The sequence below is a fragment of the Protopterus annectens genome, chromosome 10.part0 (genome assembly GCF_019279795.1).
Source record: "Protopterus annectens isolate FY-2018-M chromosome 10.part0, PAN1.0, whole genome shotgun sequence".
Lineage (NCBI taxonomy): Eukaryota > Metazoa > Chordata > Ceratodontiformes > Protopteridae > Protopterus > Protopterus annectens.
In genome coordinates this window covers 1264767651-1264790854 of record NC_056744.1, presented here as the reverse complement: position 1 = coordinate 1264790854, position 23204 = coordinate 1264767651, and the positions used below count along the sequence as shown (strand labels likewise).

At 38.8% G+C, this 23204-nt stretch overlaps 1 protein-coding gene across 1 annotated transcript in view; it reads left to right on the top strand.

Annotated features, from left to right (window-relative positions):
* ASTN1 (astrotactin 1) overlaps positions 1-23204 on the top strand; it is a 5143480-nt gene that overhangs the window by 4014739 nt on the left and 1105537 nt on the right. Inside the window, exon 17 of the mRNA XM_044086860.1 lies at positions 14921-15109. Within this exon, the coding sequence (XP_043942795.1) occupies positions 14921-15109 (189 nt within the window). The remainder of the gene's footprint in view (positions 1-14920; positions 15110-23204) is intronic.

The following is a 23204-nucleotide window of genomic DNA, read 5'->3' as shown; positions in this document are numbered from 1 at the left end:
ACGATTTCTTCCATGTTTGTCGAATTTGAAAAGGAAAACCTGACAGAGTGGGATCACACTGAACGGAATCCCCCAGTGGAACCTTAAGTCTCACAACTGGTCCTCCACTCGAGCAGGTCAAAAATTTATTGGCCGTGATGTTGCCAGCCAAAGCTCAGGCAGCAGATGTAGTTAAAGAGCCGCTGGTATTCGGAATAGCATCCACAACTATGGTATCAGTAGACACAGTAGGCAGAGCATCTGCCTTATTACTCAAGCTGTTCACATTGCCGATTAGATGATTAGCTGTTGAGTCTATCGCTCCGAACTGCTGCCTCGGCCATGTAAAAATAGATTGATGTGCAAAATCATACACACCTCTTGCTAATTTTTTCATTTTTTGGGAGCACAACTTCTCACCATACGCATTAACCTTATCAGAAAGTTCATTAAGGTATATATCAGCCCGTTCATCTCCTAAGAGACACTGTAGTTCAGTTTGTTGTTTGGCTACACTCTTTTGAAGATCAACCTCTACAGGATGAAAAAACTCAGTCAGTAGCTTTAAATATTACTTACTTGTAGCTAAGTTGATTTTCTGCCCTTGAATTAAAAGGGCTGGATACGTGTCTCCATAGGTGGGCATATTCAGCACACGTAGACCTCTAGGGACAACGTTTTTCTGAAGGCATGCTTCAAAATGAAACCGCTGGTATTGTAGTCATTTAAATCTATATATATCATTCTCCAATGTCCGTTTCACTTCACGTATCTTCGTACTAGTTACCAAATCATTAATTGCTTCTCCAGTTGGTTCAGGTACATCCACTCCTAACAATGGATTCTGTATATCGGAAAAACATTCATGGAGTCTATTATTGATGTGACCATTGCCTTCCGAAGCATTAATACTGCCTTCAGCCATACTCACAAAGCCTTACACACAAATATTAAAACTTCCCAAGGTAGTCCAAAAGCAAAGCGAGTCAAAAAGTAATAACAAATATCCCAAAAGCAGAAAGAAGGCAGAGCTGAAGTAAAAATAAACTGTAAAAATACGATAATCCAACCAAGAACAAGTCCAAAACACAAGTCCACAGAACTTGATTTAATAAATCGTAAGGGCTTTCATAACATAAGTTACTTCATTAGACGAATATAAAACATCAAGTAACAGAGCCATTTAAATAGTCAATATCACCAATCAAACTGCTAACATTTTCCCTCCTTTTTAAAAACTAATTAACATTTAAAGGTATATATATATATATATATATATATATATATATATATATATATATATATATATATATATATATTATACAACAAACACGTTAAGACATGCAAACACATAAAAATATATATAAAAAGAAATCTATGTATATATATATATATATATATATATATATATATATATATATATATGTATATATATGTATATATATATATATATATTATATATATATATATATATATATATACACACACACACACACACACACACACACACATGTTTTTGGAGGACATGGGTGGAAACCAGAGTAGGTTTTTGGCAGATTTCTAAGCCAATGGCTTAAGGGTCCTTACAAGCCTAGCCATTATAACCCAGTTTTACATAATATATGGCCCCTACAGACAAGAATATGGCATGGATTTGTTCCTGTGCATTGTGTATCTTATAGATTGCCCCTTTCCATCAGGGACATTGGCACTACTGCAGGTGTGAATTTGTGATTCTCCATCCATTGATCCAAACTGTATTTGAATAGGGCCAGAGAAGGGCTCTGCTTGATCTGAATAGAAAGCCCATTCCACATAAGGGGCAATCTCTGAGACACATATCTGTCTCTACAGCTTGTTTTGTTTGTGTTGTTAACTAAGTTTAGATCCCTAGCTTGGGTGACCCTCATGCTGTTAGACTTGTGGATGTGTAGCAGCTCCATCAGGACTGTATTTGTGAGTGCCTTGTAGGTCAGGCATAGGTCACCCTCAATAGTCGGTAGGAGACAGAGTAAAGGGATCGGGCTTTTAGTCTATCTGTGTAGTTCATATTGTTTACACACTGTATTTTTTTTTTTTTTTTTTTGTGGGGAACCTCTGAGGTTGCTCCAGCTTCTGTAAGTGCCTAGTCAAGTACATGTTAAATGGTGCATTGTGCTCAATTATTGGTCTAATAAGGGCTGAGTACAGTGGGACAACAATTTCCTTGGAATCTGGATGCCATACCTTTACTTATAAGTTGTGTGACATAAAAGGATTTCCTCACCACTATGGACACATGGTGGTGAATGTTCAGTCTACTATCTATCTGTACACCTTGATCTCTCACCTCTGAGTCTTCTCTGAGGGTTGTGCTATTAATCATAGGATCATAGGAGATTACTAGGCTATCCACCCAGATGTCACTTTAAGCCTAGCCCTTTCAACCTAATGTACTACCATTGAAGTGCTACTAAGTATGCAAGACTGCATTTAGTGATGACTGCCCTGTCCATAAGGGTTGTGGGTGCTATCTCCGGTATGACTTTTTGGTTATACAGGTTCCTCTTGAACAGTGTCATAGAGGTGCTCTGTTTCACATGAATTGGTAGCCTGTTCCAAAGACATGGCAGTTGCTGGGAGATAATTCTATCTCTCCAACATGTCCTTTTTAAGTTGCAAGCCATATTTAAGCCCCTGGAGCAGGTAGTCCTACACCCATTTGATTTACTGTTCTGCAGCAAGTTCATTAAATTTGGGTCTAGGATTGCTCTGTAGGCCAGGCATAAGTCTCCCATAAGAAGTCTGTATGATACAGAGTATAGTGGCAGAGACTTTAGTCGGTATGTGTAAAGCAAATGCTGGATCCCCTTGATCTTTTTTATAAACCTCTGAGGTCTCTCTAATTGCCGCAGGTGCTTAGTACTGTACATCCCAAATGGGGCATTATACTCAATTATGGGGCAGATAAGTGTCAAGTATATGGGGGTTATAACTTCTTTTGTGATCACGGTGATGCCTTTACTAACCAAGTGTGCTATGTAGAAAGTTTTCCTTACTGTGGTAGACACCTGGAGGTCGAAGGTAAGGTCACAGTCAGCCTGCGATCCCAAGTCCTTTACATCTTCATGGGTACTTATATTGTTATTGATTTGATAGTGTGAAGGGACATTATGCTGAAGAGAATGATGAAGCCTTTCTTCACAATCAGTTTCAGATCATGACTAATACATCAGTCATTGGTCTGTGTGAGACCCAGCTGGAGTATGTTGACATCATTTGGGGATTCAGTGATTACACCTAGTTTGCAGTCATCTGCAGAGTTAATCGGCCACAAGCCCTTAGTTTTAACCTGACCTTCTGAGAAGTATATACCAAACAATTGAGGGACCCAGCACTAACCCCTGTGGCACCCTGCTGGTAACAGGTCTGTTGGTTGATGTGGAGTCATGCACTTTGATAGTGTTATGTCTGGTTTGTGAGCAAGTTGGCAACCCATCTTACAATGCAGGGGTTTACATTCAGTTTGCTAAGTTTAAAGGTAATGCCTGAATGTGGGATTTTGTCAAAAGCCTTTGCCAAGTCGAGGTATGTTGTGTGCAAAGATTTGCTCTCATCAGTCGCCTTGGTCACACTTTCAAAGAAATCCACCAGATTTAACAGGCAGGATCTGCCCTTCAGGAAGCCGAAGTAGGTAGTATCCAGGGTTTGGAGGTTACCTATGTCTTTATTTATGAGGGCCATAATGATACGTTCCACAGCCTTTCAAATGAGGCTGGTCAGGCTTCTGGGTCTGTAATTCCTTGCGTTTGTTGCTAGGCGACCTTTGTAGAGGGGAATAAATGTAGCTGTTCTCCATTCCACATGAACAAAGCCTGTGGTTAAGCTATGATAGAAAAGGGTACTTAGTGGTGATGCTAGTTCATATTTTGACCTGTTTAGAAGACAGCCTGGGATGTTATCTGGTGCCATAGAGGCTGTGTTTTTTGCCTTTGACAGGGCTTTGAGAATCTGCTCTTCAGATATGTAGAGTGGGGGGAAGTTTGGGGGAAGGTTTGTTGTAAGTTTGGAGGAGATAAGAGAGTGAAATTTTGGCCAAACCTATCTGCTAGGAGATTTGCTTTCTCTGTGATGTCAGTGTGTCTGATACCGGTGACCACTAGTTCTGCACATGCTTGGGTCGTACCCTTTAGTTTACATACTTAGCTGTAAAAGGCCTTATGATTATCCTTTTCTGTAATTGTTACGTTTCTCTCAAAGCAGGTCTTAGAGGATTTGACAAGTTGCCTTGTCTATTAAGGCTGAGGAGGGTGCTTTTCCATTGTTGGGGCCTTGCCTTTGTTTTCTTGGACAGCAGCCTTTTGCATTTATTGTTGAGTTTGTTGATGCTGGATGTCCACCATGGCAGCTTGTTTTTACTTTTGACTGTGGGTTTGATTCTTTCTGGTACAGCCGAGTTTATACTTATGCAAGTGATGGTACAGGTCTTTAGTGTAAGCTTTGGTGTAGTTACCACTTTCAACTTTGGGTGGGGCTTGGAAGGCATTTATCCCTTCACCTAAGAGGGTATAGTTTGCCTTGGTGAAGTTTTTTAGACTGATTTCACCATATGTGAGTTCTGGTGTTAGTGTCAGTTCAAAGGTAACTAATTTGTTTATAGGTTCATAGGTAGGTACTAGGCTATCTGCCTGAGGGCATTTATAAGCCTAGCCAGAGTGTGTCAGCTTTCACCACGCCATTGATTAATTAACTGAGCCTTTGTCAAGAAGAGCCAATGAAGTGATCCCAGGGGTGTATTTTCTGTTACCCATCCACTCGTCAATGTTTCTCTTGAAGAGTGCTAGTGAGGGGCTCTGCCTAATGTAGTTAAGAATTTTGTTCCAAAGCATGGGATGTCTCTGTGACAGGAATCTATCCCTCCAGCATGTTCTATTTATTGTTGTGGCGAGGTTTAGCTCACTAGAGCGAGTGGCTCGCAATGACTTGGATTTCTTTAGGTGGAGCATGTCCTTCAATTCTGAGTTGGACATGGCTTTGTAAGTCAGGCAGAGATCACCTCTGAGTAAGCGATATGCCACTGACTACAGCTGGAGTTTTTCCAGTCGGGCTGCATAGAACATATTTTTGAGACCAGTAATCCTCTTGGTGAGGTACTTTTGTGGTCTTTCCATCTGTTGGAAGTGTCTTGTGAGGTACATCCCAAACGGGGCATTGTACTCTATGATGGGTCTGTTGTGTGACGAGTAGAGGGGCACTATAACCTCTTTATTTCTAGATGTGAACCCTTTAGTAATTAGACTGGCTACATAGAAGGATTTCCTAACTACTTTGGCAATATGATTGTCAAAGGAGAGATTACTATCTACCTGGGTCCCCAGATCTCTTATTACCTCTTCTGTATTAAGGAGGCTGCCACCTAATTCATGGGTGTTTTGTTTTTCCGAAATGGGATGACTATGCATTTTTTGGCATTTAGCTTGAGACTATGACTTTGACACTAGGTGTCCGTCTCAGTAAGGCCTTTTTGGAGAATGTCTGTGTCAGCCGGTGAGTCAGTTATGGCTCCCAGTTTGCAGTCATCAGCGAACTTGGTTAGCCATAGTCCTCCTGTGTTTGCCTGTACATCTGAGAAGTATATGCTGAACAGTAGTGGTCAGCTTTACCTGATGAGGAGTCAACAGTTGCAGCAGTGCACCTGTTTGATATGTTAGTGAGGACCAGATCTAGAATGTTTGTTCCTTTTGTTGGGGTTTGGACAATTTGTTCCAGAGCATTTGAATTCACAAAGTCAAGGAACTTTTGTGCTAGCAAGTTTGGGCTAATGTAGGTTTCCCAGTTGATGGTGGGATAATTGAAATCTCCCATAACCAGTGTGTTCAGTAAAATTTGGATTGTCTTCGGTTTGGTTAAGTAGGCTTCATGGGTGTTGTGATCCATGGAGTTAGATATATAACTGGGTAAGACTTGAATGGGGGTCTTACCCACCATAATCTGGACCTGGAGTGGCTCCATAGAGTTGTCCAGTATAACTAGACGGGAGGTGAATTTATCTCTAATGTAGATTGAAACACCACCTCCTTTGGTTTTCACACATTCAATTTGCAATGTAAAGGTGTGGTAGGCATTGTAGCCTTGCAAGGCAAGGGTGCTCTCTGAGGCCTTAAACCAGGTTTCTGTGACTGCACAGACATCTACATCTTCTAGTGATAGAAGTGCTTCCGGGGAGTGCAGTTTTTGGTTTAATCTCCTAGCATTTAGCAGCATGACCCTTATTTTGTTCTGACTGGCTAATTTCATGTCGGTAATGTTGTTTTTAATGTCTTGCCTAGAAAAGGGTACTGTGGGGGAGGCAAGAGCTTTTGTCAGCAGCCAAAAGCCTAGGGGTGCCAGGTGCAAACCATCTCTGGCAAAGCAGTGAGGCTTGTCGACCATAGAGTCCCCGGCTGACAGGAACTGCATCCCCTTTGAATGACACCAAAAGCAGAGCCAATTATTGAAATCAGTCATTTTTTTGTGTATTACTGTGGCATCATTCTAGATGAGGTAGTATGGTGCTGAAGGCTAGGGACATAACTGCCTGGGACACATGCTCAGAGAGTTCAGCCATGTCACTCTTCATATAATCCACCGAGGTAAGTCTCAGGTAATTTTAACCAACATGAACTATGACAGAGTCATAACAGTAACTTTTGCTGAGAGACCTGAGTGCATGCATGATTGACAGATCCTGGCCCCAGACAGGTAGCTGACCATGACTTTCTCCTTGTCCAGCCTGGTGAATGGGAAATCCATGTGTCTCACTATTGAGTCTCCAATGACAAGAAAACTTGTTTTTTGAGTGTTACACCTTACAGGCTTGGTGGGTGAAACACTGGTGTTGCTGTGTGTCATGTGTGCTTTGGGGCCTGTGTTAGCTGTAGCAACCTTGTGTTTTGGAGGTCTCTGGTGTTTCGGTAAGCTTTTCGAGAGAACCTCTGCATATGTGGATTTACATGTTTGATGCATACTATGTGTATAAGTAATGATATGTATGTGAGTAGTGGTACTATGTAAATATGTAGTGGTGGGTAAGTTGGTATCCTTCTCCGCGTTACTGATTTCAGTGAGAGAGAGCATGAATTCTAGATTCTTGGTGTAACTACATCTCTTGCACTGTGTACTAGATTGTGTTATTAGCAGAGGGTTGTCTGTGTACATGAGAAAATTGCTACACTGGCTCAAGAGACCCAAGTCAACAAGGTTGGCAGGAGAAACAAGGCTAGTCCAACTGTCCTTAATGCTAGGTTGAAGACTGTTGACACTCGGGGTGACTTTTCAGAAACAGTCACAGAGGTGCTTAGTGAATTTATATTTATGCCTGGGTTTTAAGTGAAAATTTGTTGAATTTAACTGTCCAGCTTTAGTGCACAGTTGCCCGATAGTGAGCGGTGCTGCACAATGTGCAAACAAGCAGGGTCTAAATACCAGAAGCTAAAACTTTAAAAAAACTCTAAAAGGATTCAAAAGGACCAGTGAGAATGCTTATTCCATGCCCTAGGCCAGCCAGGTCCCAGTCAGCACAATTCTAAGATGGCCTGGAAAATTTGCTCAGAACAAACAAACCACTACAAACAGTTCCAGAAGCAGGAGACCTGGATCTGGACTATGCTACAGCAACTAAGTACCCTAGTTTCAGTAGGAAACACTATATAATGTTTAGCACAGCAGAAAAATAGCAGTGAGACACTGAAAAACATCTAAAACAGCAGAAAATCAGTCAGGAGGCTCTAAAGAATGTTTTAAACAGTCAACAGATCAGTTAATTAAACACTGATTTATGGGAAAACTAGAACAGGCAGAACAGCTAGCTTTAAAAGAGTGAAAAAATAACACAGTGAAAACAACAAAAAAGTTTTGTAAACAATGAAAATAACAATAAAATTCGATTTTACAGACACGGTGAAGCAGGCAATTGCAGTGCAACAGTGTAGTTTAGTATACCGTAAATACATACAGTATAAAAGTAGACGGCAGGCAACGAAAAAGTGTAGTAAATAGTATAAATAAGCAAAAAACAGGCAACCTATGTTTTTTGGAAGCACAGAAGCCTCTAGTCATGTGGTATCTCAACTGTGAGCTGCGGCTGGTAGCCCACCTCAGTTCAGCTGTGTACTAACAAGTACCAAGAGAGACCCAATGCAGACACAGAGAGAATATGCAATCTCAAGTGCTGACAGTGGCAAGAAGGCCTGATTAATCCCCAGACCATGCAGCTGTCAGGGAGAGATCTTATCACTGTGCATCCAGGATGCGCCTTTCATATGATATAGAGGTGGAAATGGGGAGGGTCTATAACTGCAGTTTCTGTAAATAGAAGTTGCTTTTCCAGAAATAGATTACACCCCCTTTAACAGTACATGGAAACCTCAAACCTTTTCTTTAGTGGTGGAGACTCAGGGGTGAGAGTCCATCTTGCTTTCATAAGTAGAGCTAGGGTGGATTGGCTTGATGTACTAGTGATTCTTGAGAGTCAGACCTTCACTTTTCTAGGAAACTTGCAGTTGAACTTGGTGGTAGGTTGTCTCTCCTGCTCATGCAAACGTCACTGCTCTTCCATGTTGGGCAAAGCATCTTAGTAACAGAGACTCACCCATCCACATTCACTTGTTTTTGTCTGTTATTTTGGTCCTCTAGTGACCAAAATAGGTTCATAGGTTGGTACTAGGCTGTCAGCCCTAGGGCCTATACAAGCCTAGCCATAACAATTCCCTGGCTATTTCTTCCCCACACTATTTACTTCCCTGGTCCCCTGTCTAGCAGGGCGACCAACGTGATCCCCAGGGTGAATTTCCTTTCTCCCATCCAATTGTCAAGGTTCCTTTTGAAGAGGGCCAAAGAGGCACTCTGCTTGACATGTATGGGCAATCTTTTCCAGAGTCTGGGGAGTCTCTAGGTCAGGAACCTATCCCTCCAGCATGTTTTGTTTATTGTGATGACAAGGTTTAGATACTCCAAAAATTTAGATAGATGAGCATGAGCCCATGAGCCCATGTCACTAAACTGTCATTTGTTACATTTAAATAGTTTGTGAAAAAACTTCTTTTTTAGTATTAGGTACTTAATGTCTTTACTTGTCCTTAGGTGTTCTTTTCATTATGCAGCTGTTTGTTGCTGTTTGTTATTGTGATTGAATAAACTTTACAAATGTGGTATACTCTGCAATGTTTTTGTAGCTACCTCGTTTTAAAACAGTACTACAATTTAAAAATCTGATGATTTGCAGCAGTTTCTTTCACACCTTAATATGAATACTCCCTTGATGATTTTTAAGTAAACCCTTGCTCTTTCATGTACTCTGCATTTCTTCTTTTGTATGTTCAAACTTCCACACAAAATTTTATCCCTAGAGGAATGCAGAGGTATTGCAGGTAGCAGCTGTAGATTGGAGATACCATGATGCAGATAATCCCAGACAGTTGGTTTAGTAGGAATGTGCAGGGCACCTTCCAGGTGGCAGAGTACAGTGGTAGCTCTGCCATGGGGGGTAGGAAATTAGGATCATCCCATCCTGGTCCATACACTGCCCCTTTGTCTATCATCCACCTCTGATGTCTGAGGGAATTAAATGAGTAAGTCTTTCATCCTACAATAAGAACAAATTGGATAACTTGGCAGAGGTGGTGGAAACTCTAGAATGACCAAAAAGTGGGGGATTGAGTGAGTATATTTTGTGGTGTGTCTGGGAAATCCTTGCCTAAGACAGCATTTTTAAAGAACAGCTATGGCTCATACGAGCTAAATATGTGCTTGTTATACTATGGTGATAAAGGAGTAATTCTATACAGGTTTACCCTACTCTCATCCTGTCAGATCTCAGTTATTTAAATTCTTCCTTTCCACTAGACTGCACAAACAGTGGCTACTGTCAGCTTTCAAGCTATAATATGTTTTTTTTTATTTTCTTTTAGATTTGTTTATATGCTATAATGCAGAAGTAAAGTTTGTTGCCAGCCAACCTCATAAGTCCCCCATTGTACTTATCCTTAAACAACTTAACTGGCTAGAACCACCTCATTATCCCACCTATTCCCAGCTACTTGTAACCCACAACATAGTACACAAGCCACAAAAATGCCCAAAATTGACAGCAATCCTCACCCTATAGATTACTGAGCTCAAAAGCCAAACTCCTCAACAACACTTGGATCTCAAAACTCATCTCACTATAGCCTATATTCAGATTATATCACTAAATTATGAAATGTAATCCCCCTTAACACTGAAGTTAACTAATAACCTCTTCACTTTCAAATCTGAGCTAAAGGAATGCCAGGCAGATTGATACTTCTGTTCCTGTTCAGCTCCTGGGTAACCTCATGTCAAATAAATGCCAATCTCTACTGACAAACTTCCAGTAAAACTAAGTAGATACTACATTATAACCCATGACTGTCTGAAGCAACATGTAAATACTGTGAATTGCACCCCTTTCCTTTTACACTTCACCCCATGAGATCTTACTACTCTTACAAGTCACAAAATACCACTTAGAGGAACACTTTTCTATTACTAACTCTGACATGCTTTTTATTCTGCAGTATCCTATGTTCTTGCTCTGTCATTCTACTCAGTATAACCAGGCTAGTCTTAAAACGTACTCCACTCTTATATAGAATCTCTTCTAGCTTCATGCACTCCACAAGGTGTGCAATAATCTTTTATTCTAGTTTTTATTCACCAGATCAGCACATCTCAGCCATGTAGTATTAAGGCTGGAAATGATGTGTCTATTCTGTGCTCCCATGTAATACAGTCTGCTAGATACCAAGCTGTAAACCTGATATTTGGCTTTCTTACTCCCTGATTACAGTTTTTGCTTTTGCTCTTTTCTGATTGAAATTTGGCTTCTACTCTCATGTGTTTTTATATTCTTCTGTCCATTGTTCTGTATCGTACTGTGGGTTGTACTGCTAATACTTACACTAATTGTACTGTTAATTGCTTGTTGTTTTTACCTAATGCAGTTTAGAGGAACTTTCCTCCCTCAGCTTCTACTGAAAAGTTTTTTTTACCCACTCAGACTTTACCAGTGGGAAAAATTCAAATAAAATAAATAAATAACTAATAAATAAATAACATACCGAGGTAGGACACTGTGAAGATAAGTACGTTAAAGCTGTTAAAATGATTGTGTTTATTGCACACAATTAAGACAGTCATTGCTGTTTTAAGCCTCCTGTATAGTACTGTCTTTTTAAGACACAGCCTAGACCATAATGCATTGTGATTTCTAACTTGTACACAATTTGGTATGAGATGCTAAAGTGTTAATAACATCATGAATTCTGATTTGCCGTGTTGTTATTACTAAAATGTATCTGTTGCAGAAACTAATAGTGAATCTTTTTATTTCTAAACTGACCAATGAAGAACATAGAGCAAATATCTGGAGCAAATTCTGACATGGTATCAGAACCAGGATTTTGTTGATAGTTAAAGTCATGGAAAGAAAGGCTTTATCAGCTGTAAGTGCAATACCAGCTTGAGTGATTCCAAAAGATCAGAATTAAAATTTTTACTGACAAAAGCCATTTGACCTTAAAAAGTCGCCATTTTAATATATTTAATCCATTCAGCACAGAAAAAAAATCTGCCATAATGGAGTTTAAACAGCTAGAGTCATTGGACTTCTCAAAACTCTATCCTGACATGCCTGGAGAAAGAGGATCACACAATTTAATTTAATAAAGAAGCTCACTAAAGAAACAGATGTGAGCCAGGTAAATACACCTCTCTGTGCTATGAGGTAGAAAGCAGAGAACATAAACAGTTCCTTTTCATTCTCAGATGGCCAGAGTGATACATCTGAGCCACTGTGTCTTTCAGCTTTTCCCGGTTAGGGGTCGCCACAGTGGAACTCCGGTCCACTAATGATTGGTAGTTGATTTTTATGTGCCGAGTTACCCTGACGCACAACCTTCAACGAAGGTACGCCCATTTACGCATGTCTCCATGCAGAAGATGCTCTAGCTGAGAATCGAACCGGACAGCGTCTTACTGTGAGGCGACAACGCTACCGCAGCAATAATAAACACGATGAGCATTTTACTCCATAAAGAAATATAATAAGAGGATAGGCATGATTCCTCAAATTTGTACAAGCAAAGGGCAAATGCAGTGAAGTGTTTGTAAAGACACTATGTGAACTGGAAGAAGATGTATTGTTTGAAAAGCAGAGTGAGAGCAAGCCTGTCAGATATCTGAAATATTTCTATTATCATAATGAGTCAGGGGGTGTGCTGCACTGGTTCATAGGTAAGTACCAGGATAGTTGCCCTTGCCAGCCATTTATAAGCCTAGCCAATTTCCCTTTTGATACTTGAATTAACCTATCCCATTTGACTGGAGATTGGACTTACTATTTATAATCAATCATGGAAATAACTGGGATCATACCACAAATAATTTGAAGTGATCCACACATGCAATAAAGCATTTAGGAGCTCCCTATGTTCATCTGTAGTACAGGGGGTAATCCTGAGGCAAATTTTCTGCATGTGACTGAAAATGTAGGAAATATATGAGACTCGGCTATTTTGCTGTTGGTCATAAGACAAAGATAATTAAAGAGGTTGTTTATGGAAGTGAAACTAGAAGAATGTGCAGAAAACATTTTACTTGGTGTCAATTGCTACTGTGTCAGATATGGAGCCAAACTGGAAAGTTAAAATTCATATTTGTGCAGCAGTTGTGAGTTTCAAAGTTGGTATGGGGCCAATGTTATTGTGATATCATGTGCCACTTATAGAAGCTTCTTGAAGCATCCACAGTTACATGAAACAGAGACTGAAGTTTGTAACCTCACAAGCATCCGTTCAAGTTCATTCGTAGATTTCTAGCCATGTCTGAATGGAAGGGACACTTATATGAGAACTGAGTTTATGTGCTGAATGAATGTGCATGAATAATTTGCTGAGCAGAGCTGTGGAGCGTAATCATCAGAATAAGTGAAATCATTGTAGATGTGTTTGGTGAAGTTGACCTGCTTAATTGTGAAGCATTAAACTAAAACTGAATGTTGTCCCATATGCCTTGACCACCCTCAGGAGGGTGCCATTTCCTGTGTTGTACAAAGCAGAGGCATAACTTAAATGCAAAAGCATTACATTATATGAATAACTGAGTGTTGTGCTCCCATGGTCCCAGTAACTAAAGGGAATGTTCAAGAGTGAATCTGTGTTGACTTAAAAAAGCCCCATGATGCAGTTCTTCATGACAGGCTTATTACTACCTTTACTAGAAAACGTAGCATCCAAAATCACTAATGCAAATATGTTTAGACAACGAAAGTCAAAAGCTGGCAACTTTCTTTGACTGTGTGAAATGAAGAACCAAAAATAAATGTTAAAATGTGACCTAATCCATAATGCATTGAGATTTTTAAGCTGTAGTCAGTTGGGTGTGTAATGGTGAAGTGCTAACATTGTTTTTGCAGAGTAGTTATGTTGTTGCTAATAAAAGGTACCACTTTCCTGCTCTTTAATGGTGAATACTCACATAGGGGAAATACCGACAGCAACTTTTGACATGCACTAATTATGTACATTTACCAAGATGTTTTGGGGTTATCTATGCAGAATATATTTCTGTTGCTATTACGTCTTTTTTTAACAATATATTACATAAGAGTTATGCTCAATCAAGTTGGATATCTACAGATGTTATATCAATAAAGAAAGCTGGTTCATTGGGCAAACTCTCCAATTATAGCCCCATTAGTTTGACTTCATTATTTGGCAAGTACTTAGAGAGATGTTTGCCATCATGTCTAAATATTGATTTGGATTGTTGTTTGCTAGATCTGTCTTAACATGTTTTCACACACAACAGATCTACTTTAAATAATTTGACCACCTTCTGTGAGCCTTTTCTAAACCTTTAGATCGATCAGGGGTTGGTACTGGGTTGTATGTTGTTCAATATATTCTGATCTTTGATTCCAAAATCTGCTTCTATTTGGATGACACAATTTTCTGATGACATCAAGTCTGGATGTGTTGTGCTAACCCCTAGTAACACAGATAACTTTACTATGTACTTGAGTAAAGCAGCTCTTTGTTTAAAACAGAATGGGCTAAAAATTAATAAATACAAATGCGGTATTCTTCAATTTGGAAAATGTTATCTGGCTGCCAATATGAAATTAAGATTCAGAAAATTTTCTAACTTATTTGAAAATAAGCATCTGGGCATCCATGGTTGCAATAATTTTAAATTTAGATTTCACGTTCAAGTTATTAAAACTGAATCATTCAAAGTCATGGGACTAATTTTTAAGTATTTATTCCAAGTAACATGGCATTGCTCAAAAAATATTTCTTACATGTATTTGCCCTATCATTAAATAGAACATTCTGTTTTGTTCATGTAAAAAGGAGATGCATTAGCTTTAGAAGAAATTCAGAGGAAGTACACCAAGAGAATTGTTGAGGTGAATAGTATTGGTTATCATTCTAGATTAGAATACCTCTGACCTGTTTCTTAGTTATAGGCTCTTGCAAGGCAAAATGTGTTTGGCCTTATCAGGCTTTAAGGGATGAGGAGCTCTGTTATTGCTAAATGTTGAACTTATGGATTTCATTCAAACTGCTAGGAATGCACATCATTCTTTTTAAAATTGGGAAATGTACATCTCTTATTAGATCTAAAACTCTTTTGCATTCACTCCCTTTGTTTACCTGACCATCTGAACTGTTTTATATATATATATATATATATATATATATATATATATATATATATATATTTTTTTTTAAATATCTCAGTTCTTATGTGGGCACTAAGCCTTTGCGTTTGTACTGAAGTCTGCATTCTGAATAGCTTTCAGCACAAACATAGCTGTTTGCAAACTACTGAACGGTTGCACTGTTGAAGTAAAATGAATAATTAATCTTATCTTGTTCATCATTTTTTTCTATTTCAGCATTCAGTCATGCATTGCGCTCTTTGGATGGGGCCACATCTCGCAATGATTTTGGTGCCCTGCTAGAAGAATTTGGAAATCATTATATACAGGAAGCAGTGTATGGATTCAAAGAATCATGTACTATCTGGTATCCCAACAAACAAGTTCAGAGGCAGCTTTTGATGGAATATGAAGACATCAGTAAAGGTAGGGGCGGTAATCTCTTTAGATGCAATAACGTATTTTGCCCACTAATATTTTTTTGAAACTCTCACTGCTGTTCACATTTCGTATTCTTAGAAAACAAGTCAGAAAGTTACTGTTGTAGATGAAAACGGAAGCTTACTGCTCTCTGTTTTGGATAAGTAAGAATGATATAGCTACTTCTGAACAGCAGTTAGCAATCACTTAATAAGGTCCAGGTGAGCAGTGGTGCATTATGGCCTCAGCAGTGCTAAGAGCTGCTTCTCATTCCTACATTTTTCCCTGAAAATACTGAGAATAAGAATCTGCTCTGTTTTTTAAAGCATGGCACTTAGGTTAAATTTGCTCTTAATCGAATCTAAGTTAATTCAGAAAATTGTTTAAGAGATCACTGCAGATGTAGACAGGTGACAACAGACTGATATTGCATAGTTAAACATCTACAAGGCCTTCAGAACCTGAAGGAGGAGGGGTGGCTATAAGAAAAAATGGTTAAAGTAATGGACATGTGGTAAAAGGTCAACACTTTGCAGGAAGTGGAGAGGGCACAATCTAAAGAAAGGAAGGAAAGTAGAGGGTTGTTCCTGTATTCCAAGCTTTTCACTGGGCTTGTTATGTCAGCAGTATCACATAAGGCATAGGAAAAGTATTATCTTCCTTGTAGATGGTATATAAATAAAAGAAACACCAAAAAGGGATGAAGAGGACATAAAAAAGTTGTTAACATTGACCAAAGGATGGTAGCTGCATTTCACTGCTATGAAATGCAAGTTTCTGTATCTACAGAGAAATAACATTGAAGCAGTTCACATGCTAGCGGGTACAACTTAAATCCACATCATAGAAAACAACTTGGGTACACTTGTTACTACAGTTGTTTGCTACCAGAAACAGAACAAAAAAGCAGCAGGTAATGCCTGCAAGATATGTAGCTGTATGCCCAATGACCCAAATACAACAAGAAACTGGACACCTGCTTCCATAATCTTTGTAATTCAGAAGATTGTGGTGAGAATTATATCAGAAAGCAGGAATGTGTCTAGTGGATTAATTTAGGGGTCTGTCATGGTGGATTAATTTAGGGGTCTGTCATGGTTCCAGCACTCTTTAGTGTGTCTATCTTTGACATATCCAAAGGAAAACAGAAGAGAAACCTCTTCATTAATGAAACAAAACATTTTGGAAAATGGAGACACTGTTACTGTGGACCATACCTATTATTTTATACAGGCTGAGAAGATTCTAGATGATAGGAAATATTATTGTTTATAAAGATAAGGATGATCATAAATGATTTCTTTAAGCATGTATATGTTATTAAAAATGCAAGGAAGTTTGGACATTTTATAAACAGTTAATTATGTAAAAACGTGTGAGCTGAGAATCACCAAAACATCACAAACAATGTACTCCAGTTATTTAACAAAGTGTCACAAGTGAACTGCAAGACAGTGCTGGGAAGGCTTCCACTGTAATGGAGAGCTGAAAGAAGCTTAGCAGAGGTAGAGATCGGGGACCAGGCTCCAATTAATTGGCTGGGTGTTTCATGTGAATTGCAGAACTGTTCTATAGAGATCTGTCACAGTCCTGCTGGTGAATTGAAGTAAAATAAATGATTAACCTTATCACCTTCATCATTTTTTTTCTATTTCAGCATTCAGTCATGCCTTGCCCTCCCTGGATGGGAGGTATGTGTGTGTTTGGGGTTGAGGTCGGTAGCCATATTATACTGCATCATATTTCAATAGCCAAATGAACTAGATTTTATTTTTTAGTAGTTTTATTGGCTCAATGTTTATCAGCCCACTTAACTGGTATTACCACCTACTGATTAAGTGTTTACTGTCTTTTTTTTTTTTGGCTTTTCCTTTTGTATTTTTGTATTTTCTATTTAATTGACTATCCTTCTTGAGAATAAGATGTACTGAGTTTTTCCTTTTATTTCTTGTGCCCATATAGTCCACCCTTAAGCCATCATACTAGTGTTTTTCTACTTTACTCTTGGGGAAATAATCCATTATCCCTCATGTAAATGACCCTCACATCTACTCAAATTGATGTGTGTATAAATATGCAAGAAAAAAACAGCCAAGCTAGTGTCTTCGCTGTGTAAAACCTTAAAACTTCTGCAATAAAGGGACACAAGATATATGCAAATGGGGGTCTATATTATAACATTGAATTCTACAAAGATCGAATGTTATAATATTGACCCTGTAATGTCTGAAAACAGCAAAGGTGCAGGACACCGAATTCTTTCCCAGGGAAAGAATTTGGTGGGCCATTGCTGTGGCTTCGCTGTTTTCAGCGTTCGATATGTTGAAACATTACGGGTCGGGTTCAGGTAAGTGTGCAATTGTGTGTAGGTTAGGGTTAGGGGGCAGGTTAGGTGAGTTAGGGTTAGGGAGTGAGTCAGGCAAGTGTGCGGTTGTGTGTAGGTTAGGGTTAGGGGGCGGGTTAGGTGAGTTAGGGTTAGGGTGCGGGTGAGGTGAGTGTGTGATAGTGATGGACCTTAGGGTTAGGATTGGGTTAAGGTAAGTGGATAGAGAAGTGTATGTAAAGTTTAGTTTAGGTTTAGGTGTAGGATTTTAGGTGTATGTGTATGGATTGCTGTTTTTTGTGTGTGTTTGTGTTGTGTGTATGTTTCTCGGAATAGCAAATTATAATATAGATCCATGCAATGACCCCTTAAGGACAAAGCAGTGTTTCAGATACATGGCTTCTAAATGCCTAGTACTTTTTACTTTTAAGTCATTATGGGTACATTCAGATGAATAAAGATAAATCCCAAAAGCTGTAGACATGCATGTTTTGGCTTTTTTATGGCCTCACTAGTACAGCACAAGTGGATTGTTTGGCTATGATTTAGAAACAAAGAGCTTAAAATCAAGCCTAATATTCAAAGAGTAAAAAGGTCAGGCAGATAAACCATTCAGTAAAAACTTCAAGAAACCATCAGCTAAGCTGCAGTCTTCAGTCAGATGTGATATAGCCAAAACACTGGGAAGCCTTTAAGAAGTCATTTACATACACCCCAATTATGGTACCTTTACTACAGAAGGTTTAAGGTTTTACTCATGAAGACTTTGTACTGAATGGTTTGTCTGTGTGACTTTTTTATGTTTTGGTGTGGATTTTATACACATGCGCAAACACACAGACACACACGTGCCCACGAATTCATAAGTAAGAAAGGTGTTGTTCTGACATCATTTTATATCAGAAAATGAGGAAAGTACATTTGTTGTGCAGCACTTGCAGTCACCTTACTGTTTCATTGAATTAAAAGTGTTTTTTTTAGTAATTTTTGCTGCATTTTCTCTGTGTTTGAGTATTTATTTATTTTTTATTTTATTTAACATTTGTTGACCGGGAATGTCCAACTAGGTTCCACAGAGCCTGTTTTCAGCGGAGGTCCGCAATACAGTCACTTTACTTGTACAGTGCAGTAGTGTTTCTTGTTGCTGGTTGCTGCATTTTCTCTGTGTTTGAGTTCAAAGTTATAGCCAATACAGTCACTTTACTTGTACAGTGCAGTAGTGTTTCTTGTTGCTGGTTGCTGTCACTTTACTTGTACAGTGCAGTAGTGTTTCTTGTTGCTGGTTGCTGCATTTTCTCTGTGTTTGAGTTCAAAGTTATAGCCAATACAGTCACTTTACTTGTACAGTGCAGTAGTGTTTCTTGTTGCTGGTTGCTGCATTTTCTCTGTGTTTGAGTTCAAAGTTATAGCCAATACAGTCACTTTACTTGTACAGTGCAGTAGTGTTTCTTGTTGCTGGTTGCTGCATTTTCTCTGTGTTTGAGTTCAAAGTTATAGCCAATACAGTCACTTTACTTGTACAGTGCAGTAGTGTTTCTTGTTGCTGGTTGCTGCATTTTCTCTGTGTTTGAGTTCAAAGTTATAGTCAATACAGTCGCTTTACTTGTACAGTGCAGTAGTGTTTCTTGTTGCTGGTTGCTGCATTTTCTCTGTGTTTGAGTTCAAAGTTATAGCCAACACAGTCACTTTACTTGTACAGTGCAGTAGTGTTTCTTGTTGCTGGTTATTGCTGGTTGCTGTCACTTTACTTGTACAGTGCAGTAGTGTTTCTTGTTGCTGGTTGCTGCATTTTTGATGCCATTTCCCTTTTCTTCCTAGAGTTTTAAAAGGTTAGAGTTAACTGTCAGTTCTGGCCAGGTGAGGGCTATCTTGGAGAGAACAGTGGCTCTTCTGGTGTCAGGACTGTAATTTGTGCAGTTTCTGAGAAGCTAGCACTATTAGATGCATCTATAGCTGTTTTTCCATCAGTGCTTTAACGTTCTCTGTTTTGTATCGTGTGAATCAGCATACCATTGATTTTTTTTATTCAGAGCTTGCAAAAATCAATACATCTGGACATATTCTGAGAAGCAACAAAAGTGGCGCTTGACTTCATTTTTCATCAGAAAATGGGGAAAGTGCACTAATCCTGCCTCACATAGTTGCCTTACTGTTTATTTGTTTTAAAAGTGCTTTTGTTCATTTTTGCTACACTTTTTCTGTGTTACAGTCCCTTACTGATACAGTGCTTTTAAGCAGTTTCCTCTTATCATTCGCTGCGTTTTGCTACTTTTACTTTGGCCCAGAGTTTTCAAAAGTTACAGCTAGTTAGTTGCCAGCTTTGGCCAAGTGTGTAGGCTATTAAAAAGACTGTAGTGGTTATTATACTAAGAGGAGACCAGTTGCTGTAATTTCTGGGATACTAAAACTATTGGTTGGAGTTGTATCTAAAATTTCACTTGTTCTTTTACTCTCCTTTGTTTGTTTTATATTGTACAAAACTATGCTTAGCACGGCGGTGCTGGAATGTCCTATCCATATATGCATACAATTATATTTATACCTAAACTAATAAATCATAACTCTTCAAAATCTTATCAATAAGATGGAATACTAATGCATATTGGTGTGCCAAGCTGTGGGCAGCTGTGCAGTGTACGACGCTCCTAATTTTTCATGAGTAATGTTTAGTAGCCTGCTGCTATTCTGTGTTGCCCGAGTTGACACCTAGTTGTTCTACATAGCTCAGTCTGCACAGTTGCTTAATGCCCAGTACTGTGCTTATCACAGTTACATATTAACCCAAAGTACCTAATTTATTCAAGCAGAACCACATCAACTAACATAAGCTACCTCATAGTAAACACATACCTGAATAAACTTTAGGACTCTGTGAATTAAATGAAGTTCTGATTCTCTTAGTGAATTAGTTTAAATTATACATTTGTAGGGCAAATTTGGAAGATCAACCTATTTGTTTTTCCGCTTTTGCCAGCCTCATAGCACTTTGTATTCAAGTAGTGTAGTAACCACTTAATGCATACAGATATTTAATTCTTATTCAGCCCAAGTAACTCTCTTTGTTTCAGTGGCAAAATGTTTAACAGATATGAAGGCCTCACTCTCATGAATAAACACAGGCTGTGAGATTCATACAGGTATAGTACACTATACTGTAATGCACACTGTAATGTCATATCCTGAGGCTGCAAAAAATAGTCTCCTAGACCTGTATAAAGTAAATAAAAAAAAAAAAAAAAACACTGTGACTATCTGCTTTAATACTGTACTGTACTGTACTTAAATGTGGAGCTTTTCTACCCAGGCCTCCACTGAAAAAGGACTTTTCCGGTCATCAAATGTAAAATAAATAAATAAATATGAGGATTAAGTTTCAACAAAAATAAAAAAAAAAAAAAAAAGTGCATCACATCCTAACACACTTTTAACAAAGAGTAATTGAGAACCAAATGCCCTCAAATCCAGTACACTAGCCATTCCACAAACAAAAATGTTTTAATGATCAGTGACTCTATAATGAGACACTTTGTTTTTCCGTTCACTAGGCTGGACAAAGACAGGGAAGAGTGAGCTGTCTTTCAGGTGCCTGGATCTCAGGTATCTCAACAGCCTTTAGGACCATTTCAACAAATTAATTAGACTGTGGCATGGCAACTGTATTTGTGGTGATGAACACGAGACACTGAAGCCTGAGGTATATGCAAAGACGGATCTACTTCTAAACCTCAAACCTAATACAACCAGACTTCATTCTCGCAAGATGAAAATCACAAAAGCTGAAATACCAAAACAGCGAATTGTTCCCAGGGTAAGTAAACACTTGCCCAACATGCCCTTTTCTCCACTGTAGTGAGATCCTGGAGTTCGTATATATAGTTAAGGGGGTGGGGGGTGCAGCCCCCCACCTAGGTGGGTTTTGCTTACTTTGGTGTGTTTCATGTAAGTCTGGGCAAGTGTTTACTTACTCTGGGAAAAATTCACTGTTCGGGTATTTCAGCTTTTGTGATTTTCGTCTTGTGAAAATGAAATTTGGTTATATGAGGTTCGAGGTTTAGAAGTAGATCTGCAAAGAGACATATCAAAGTTTTTCATATATGTCACAGATGCAGTCAATACTCTGGACCACAGTGGAGCCTTCTTTATCCAAGAATAATGCCAAAGTAGAAAGAAAAGGTAATTGCCTTCAACAGTTTGCTAAATAGTTGCTGTCATTCTAGGGAAGATTCAGTATGGATCATCATGGGACGACATGCTTGACAGTTGTTTTGCAAAACAGGCTTGTATCTCTCATTCGAAGGCTTCTGTATACTGGCTAAAGCATTTGCTGCCCCATTGTACCTTTTTTAGATAGAGTCCGGCTAATGAACATTTCATTCTAGCCGATGTATCAGAACCTAAGTAGGATCAGCTTAAGATGACTCTGCTCAATGCCAGATGTCTCAATAACAAGTTGCCTGACCTTGAGGCTTTCCTGCATTTGGAATTTATCCATGTCTGTGTAATTTAAATGCCTAGACAGCACCCCCTCCATACCTGGCTTTTGTGCCTATCATACCCTCAGTCATGAAGGCAACTATTCTGATGTATCCATATTTGTTAGGGACCATATCACTTCTAGAAAGCTTCCCAGAGACCAACAAATGTAATGTACTGAATTCTAAATCACACTAAACAGGATCAGCTGCCTGTTACAGGACAACTTGTATGTACCCTGAAGTTCATGTAAGGTTCCTAAGTATACTCGGTGAACTCCCCATAAATAAGAACCCCATCATTCTGGGAGACATTACCTACTCTCAATCAACTGAAGTGCTGTACCTCTAATGTAGGATGTGCTCCAGACATGTTTAATATAATAAATAAATAACAGCCCCATGGATAAGAGTATTACCAGCTACAAAAGAGGACCTAATAGTTATGAATACAGCACCATAGTGCACACTTTGCCTGGTATCTCATTCTACAGTTCAGTCACATCATAAGCTATTAACTTCTCCCTTAAATTGTCTAAACCAAATATAGCTAATATATCAGAATTCACAGATTCCAAGTGTGCAAATCTAATCAAATTCTACAATGAAGTCTGAAAATTCAAGTATTGGGAGATGACTGCAGATATTGCCACAGTAGATAGGTTCACAAAGAAGTTGTATTTCTACTATGGTAAACTTGTATAACTGGCAATCCCATTCTGATCCAAATCTACTAGTAAACTCAAAATCAAACCTCCCTAGTGGTCAAACAACATTAGTAAATTCTGCAATTAAAGGAAAAAGCTAATTACAGTAAACTGCTACAAGTGCTATGGCACTGCTATCAGTGACTGCATTGGATTTTGGATTGAATTTTTTTGTTGTTTTTTTGTGTAAAATTTGTTTATTTTATTTATGTTTTTTTTGCTCTTATTCTAACTGTGTGCAGCTATGTTGAAACTATCACCATCACCATTACTTTGCATACAGCACTTCTGGTAATCATCTCCACACCTCATAGGTGTTTCTCTCCCCTTCAGCCCATGTTAATATGCACCAGGAGCCATGCATTTACACTTTCCAACTGAATCTGTAGTCCCTTGCGTTTAATGGGCTTCCTAAAACAGTGTAAAGACCATCTCATGTTTACTGATAACCACTTACTTCTTAAACAATGTGTGAAAGATGTAGTCATATAATGTTACTGGAGGCAAAGCTCTTCCATGAAGCCGTGACAAATAACATGCAGGATGTCAGTATCAAACAGCACTACACTAAACTAATCACATACAGCTCAGGCCAAAAA